This window comes from Mycetomoellerius zeteki, unplaced genomic scaffold (genome assembly GCF_001594055.1).
Source record: "Mycetomoellerius zeteki isolate Tzet28-1 unplaced genomic scaffold, Tzet1.0 scaffold80, whole genome shotgun sequence".
NCBI classification, from domain to species: domain Eukaryota; kingdom Metazoa; phylum Arthropoda; class Insecta; order Hymenoptera; family Formicidae; genus Mycetomoellerius; species Mycetomoellerius zeteki.
In genome coordinates, this window is record NW_017257831.1 from 12,148 (window position 1) to 18,159 (window position 6,012).

Here is a 6,012-nt window from a genome sequence, read left to right on the forward strand (position 1 = left end):
TTATACTCTTACGTATAATATGTACGATAAATCCTCGCTTAACTATTAATTTAACAGAGATATCACTCATTCGACTCAGTGTGCGTACCATTTTTTCCATTTCACATTACTCTCAAATAGAGCATTTTTTACTTTCTATATAGCGCACCGGTATATCTACTCGATCAGGAAGCAGTGTCACAAAAAAAAAAATCAAGTGTCCGAGAACGCCGATTTGAATAGAAACTAAGACTGACAGCGATTGATCATAAAAACAATAATCTATAAATGAACTAACAATTTCCCAAAAGAACGAAAAATATATTTATATAAAAAGACGTGTTCAACAAAAAATTTCTGAAAAACCTTAAATGTAAATACAAAAATTATCTCATATACATTTTTATATCAAGATACAATCGTTTACCGTACATCGTAACTAAAAAAATACGGAAAAGAAAAAGAAAGAAAAGTAGTATTCACGTTATTAAATGTCTATCCGTATCGGCGTTTTCGATTACTCGATGTATTTCGTTACAACTGGGTCGACATTTCATTTAGCTGGACCTAATCATCCTTTGTGACATGAAGACGAGTTCGTTTTATAAGCACGCACGCGCGTCACTTCGACATCGAGGAACCGAAACGACCTGCTAAGTATGCAACGTTTATGCTAGAGATGTTTGAACAATATTGAGTTTTGCCGGTTAATAGGGACCTGAGCGTAACGGATCTCCTTTTCTCTTAGCGTAGCGGATAGAGCTTCGTGCGAATAGTGCATTCGTGATACGCCCTGCAAGATTGGGTCACGCCAAAAAACGTATTCTAAAAGTCTATCTTTATTTATGTACTATTACTATGCTCTCGTTCATTGGCGTTGAGATTCTACGCTTAGCGATTATGAGGTGAACTCTGTTTAACGTTTACTGTAGTAAAAAATGAAAATTGTCATGTCTGTTCAGTCACTTAACTAAATAAATAAGCAGTACATACACTAGGGGGGGGGGGGGGGGGTACGTGACAAACTCAATGTCGGATTTTTCTCGGAAAAGAGAGAATCGGCGTTGATGAGACAATATGACTGTATTTGCCGTTCTATTCTTACATGATACGTGAAAGGATGCGATAAAATTGCTATGCGGAACTTTTCGAATAACAACATAACGTGGAATTGAGTCTACAGGTCTCAAATTCAGTTCCAAAGAATAAAAATTAAAACGGATCTTTGCAGTCTTTCTTCTGCGGATCCTTCTATTATTATTTGATACACGATGCATTCAGTTCATGTTTTGACAAAATTATAAAAACAATTAGACATGAGATAGTTCAAAATTTTCAGAATGAGATTTCAGAATCGAGACATTGACTGAATTAAATGGAAATCAAAGATGCGCTATTGTAATTAAAAAAATCGATTCGATTAGACTTTGTGTAATTAAAATCTCGCATACTGTTTCAGAAGTCTAAGCGGTTCTTTTCCCTGTCTTCTTCCGTTTCCGCTACTCTTTTAAGTTTATTGAGAACAGTTTTGGTTCGCAAACCTACGCATACACACGCGCGCAAAAGCGCATACACACATATTTGGCATAGAAACCCTACCGGTCATATGGATGCCTTTATTTCTTTCTAGATCGTTTTTCTGTTTTTTTTTTAACTAGAGCTTTTTTTAGCTACCTAAAGATCTCGCTTTTTCGGATCACCTTGTGTCGGTTCGTGTCGACTAAAATCGTCAATGCCTCGCTGCCATGGCAGAGAAATTATATCTTGTACTGTAGTAAGGTATATCATATCATTTTACGGTAATGATTCAATAATCGCGCATTTGATCATTTTATTTCCATCTAAATAAATCATGTGCGTAAAATTGTCCTACGATATTTGTGCGAATTGTTTAAGGCGCTTCTTCGCGCGTGCGATTCGGCAGCCTCTTCGAATTATTAACACTATCTGCTAATTTAGACTATGAATGCAAATTATAATGTGCAACGTTGACTTAAATAGAAATAATTACAATAAATGTACAGCTATATTACAAATATTTCAGTGAATAGGCAAATGTGCATGAATCATGCATCGTATCAGACGTAATATCACAACATGAATGCGTTTTATAGAAACTATAAACAGGAGAGAGAAAGAAATATAACTACTATTATATTCCATTTAGTGACTCATAAAATTGTTCGCAAAATTAAAACGCTTAATATCGTATTAAAGAGGAATATATGACAAATATAGAGAAACGTGATGGTATTATCGAAAGTAATTTTATGCAGTAAAATTCGAAAGTGTGAAAAGCAGTTACCATTAGTTTTATTTCAAATTTGATATTTGGATTTCAGTTCAATTTACTCGGACTAATTGATCAGATGGAAATGGAGTCAAGTAAAAGACTCCCCCCTGCGAATAGCTGCTGGCAGAGGAGCGACTTTAGAGGCAACTTCAAAGGCGATTTCTGGCCGAACACGACTCGATACTTTGATGCGCCGACCTCGACGCTGCCGTTGCATTTTTACAGATTTTTCTCGCCTATTTCAATTGTCGCTTATATATTTTCGAAGGTACTATTTGATGCAGACGGTGCTTTTCACGTTAATAACAGTTCCGTTTCGATTTCTGTGTCGAGGATTTCGCATTTTCACGATGATCTTGAGTCACAAAGTTGGAAGGTAAAATCAGCATGGGAGAGTCCAGGCTCGTCGTCTCGTGGATGATCTCGATGATGACAAAAATGATGGTGATGATTGTGTCGACTCGTGTCTGGTCATGTTCTGCTGAGTATAACTTGGAAGGCTCTTGGGTTCTACTAATGATCCATTTAGTATGGCGTGAACCTATTGTAGCCACCTCTGTATACAGTTGCCTGCAAGGATAAAAATTCATAAGATACCTCCATCTTAGTGTAATACACAGCGCAAACTAATGTATAAACCGTGCATTTAGCGTTGAACACAACCGTTTGTCTTAATCTTATTTTGAGAGCTGAAAAATGTACCGTCCGAAGATAAACGGCAAATAGAGTAAGCGGTGTTTTATATAAGATTTCAATTTACGGCTGCAACATTGCGGTGCAACGTCAGGACCATCTATTCGGAAAACCAACGAGATCGAGCTAAAAACTTATTTAATTTTCGCCCCGTTAAATTGAGTTTGTCGGGAATGATTAAACTGCTTCACGAGCATGGTATACACCCATTTCGTTTGACCATCTTGTCGTTTACACAATACGTACAGTTCGCGTTCACCGAGCAAACTGATACCGGCATGGCGCGGAGGTCCGAATAGTCGCATTTGAGGATAAATGCGTGCGATGGGAGCACAAACCATTAACTTTCGTCGCGACACAGTTCCCGTAAGTTGAAAATTCCTGGCATTAATAATTCATATGTGAGTGAAACGCGCCACGAACGAGGTGGTCTTTTCTAACGCTTGTTATTTATGGCGTAATAACGGGGTGCTCTATTCTCCTTCCATACGGCGATGGTACGCGTGCAGGAGATCTATGTGTGCGATTTAACGGCACTACCGTTAAATGAAATCGTAAAAGTACACTTCGTAATCGAAGCTCCTTCTTACCCCGTAACCCGCCACAGGTCCGATGCCATGTCCGAGGTAGGGATCGGCGTATTCACGCCCGTAGCTGGAAGAATAATAAAAAAAGTAATTGTTAATATCAGTAGGATTTTCCGATTCGCTGAAGTCGAACAATTTCATACGCGCATTTTACTTTTCCGATTTTTCTCACTGTTTTCCGTGAGGAAGATCGAAAGAGGAAATATGGAATCAAAACGTATAAGAGATCCTATAACAGAGTCTGACTACGAGCGATTTTATTAAAATCCTTATACGAGAAAGAGAAGTATGCAGGGTAGTAATGTTAAGTACTCTAAAAGATTTTAGGGGATGATTCCTCATACTAAATCAAAACGAAAACTTCATATGTCCGAAACAGCTTAGTTTCAAAGATATTCAAATTAAAGAAAAAAAGTTCATTTTTTTCTTCAAAAATTTCGAAAACTACTCGAATTATTTTGATAAAACTTTCGTGTCTTTCAAATACACAAATTTCACAATAATTTTGTTAGACCATTAAAATAATTATGTAGAACGCATGGCATAAATTTGTTAGGATGTCAAAACTTTTTGCATCATTGCTCATTATGCTTGAATGTCTTACGTAATTATTTTGCTAGTTCAACAAAATTATTTTCAGATCTGCATCAAACTGAATTTTTAAATATTTCAACAAAATGATCGTTCTTTCCCCCTATCAGTAACTTCAATTAAAATTATAGAGTGAGATAGTGTATAAGTTAAAGTAAGATAATGTATATCTTTCTTTCTTGTATACGTATAGGATTTTGACAAAATTTCTCGTAACCGAGAGAAACTCTGTACCGAGAGAAATATTTGGAACGTATAATCATTTATTTTGTTGATATATGACTCTATTACTTTTTCATTTAAAAAATTGTATTCTAATTTAAAAAAATTGATTAGAACACAATTTTTTAATAAAAAAGTAAGAAGATCATATTATATCAACAAAATATATATAAATGGTTATACATACCAAACATTTCACTTAGAGTGAGAAATGGAAGCTACGTACGTACGGAACGCGTTAGGTATGAAATCGATTCTAATACTCATATTTGTACTTGATATTCCTCTTGTGTTGGATGCAAGATACCAATGCGAAGTGCATTAAGCGCGCTTTAAGGTTTCTCGGGGAGTGGTGCTTCTCGGGGAATGGTTTGGACTTTCGACGGGACTATCAGGACGGGTCTGAATTTCGGAAACAAATCTGCGACTCCTAACAGGTCGTCCACGACGTCGGGATTTGCTGCAAGGAACGGACTCTTCGTGTTATAATTTTGTTAATAAATGATAATTCTCCGTGTGTGTGTGTGTGTTTTGTGTGTGTGTGTGTGTGTGTGTGTGTGTGTGTGTGTGTGTGTGTGTGTGTGTGTGTGTGTGTGTAATTAGTATTTTGTGATGCTGAAAGGGGGATGAGGAAAACGTGGAGGTTGCTGGCAAATATAAAGGAGGATGTTGATAGTGAACATCATCAAGGATAGTGAGATGAAGGTAATTCATTGCAATGTTCAATACATGATATACATTCTGACCTCACTCTCGTAATGGGGTCGAGCCGGTGACTTCAAAGCGTCCCTCAATCTATACACGTGTATCTGCATGCCACTACGAGACAGCATACAGACCACAGTTATGATGGCAGAATCATGTCCTTCATATAGATAATGAAGATGACATGTCATAATTCCAAATAAACCAAATGAGTTGTTAAAGAGTAATAAGCTTATGATGTACTAGTATCAAAAAAACGTGATTCCATCTAATAATGATAAATTTTAATTTATCAAATTGTCATATATTTTCCTAATTGCACAAGTATTTTTCAAAATGTACATTACATAATTATTGCAATAATATATAAATCACTAATATATATTAATATATACTAATTAATTTGCAAATACGTATATGAGAGAAACATTATAATATATGATAATACAATAGTTACATAGTGCTCCAAACAGAATATAGCAACATAATAAGCGTCAAATAACAAGTTATAAATAATTTATACCAAATAAATGAAGCATCATTCCAAAAAAAAAAAACCTTGAGATCTTATAATAATATAATAAAGCACGTTCGCGAAGAAAAGTTGCAAGGCTCCCTTTCTCTAAGAGGAATAAAGGGAACACGTTCGAAAAGTTTTCTTCTCTTTGGAGAGATTTTCGCTTCTTTGGGCATCGTATGAGAAATTTCTAAATTTATTGAGCCACATTTAATCAATTCAGAACAATTCTTCATTGAATTTTGCACGTATTTCGTTTGAACGAATTTTTAATTAAATAGGATCAGTGGTAGGTATATAATTTAATATAAAAGTAACACACGTACTTTGGCGAAAAAGAATTGGCTCCAGTTTTGTTAAATAATCCGTAGGCGGAAGTTGGCTCGCTAAATCTGGGACGTTCTGTATATCGGATGAGAGGGAAA

The 6,012-nt window shown here is 35.8% G+C and overlaps 1 protein-coding gene across 2 annotated transcripts in view; it reads right to left on the reverse strand.

The window, feature by feature from the left end:
* Positions 1 to 1,646: 1,646 nt before the first annotated feature.
* Positions 1,647 to 6,012, reverse strand: part of LOC108729863 (RNA-binding Fox protein 1) — a 161,552-nt gene continuing 157,186 nt past the window's right edge. For both annotated transcript variants that reach the window (XM_018459202.1, XM_018459204.1), the window contains exons 11-12: positions 3,556 to 3,619; positions 1,647 to 2,842 (exon numbers count right to left, since the gene is read on the reverse strand). In XM_018459202.1, coding sequence (XP_018314704.1) covers positions 2,798 to 2,842; positions 3,556 to 3,619 — 109 coding nt within the window. In that variant the 3' untranslated portion in view covers positions 1,647 to 2,797. The remainder of the gene's footprint in view (positions 2,843 to 3,555; positions 3,620 to 6,012) is intronic.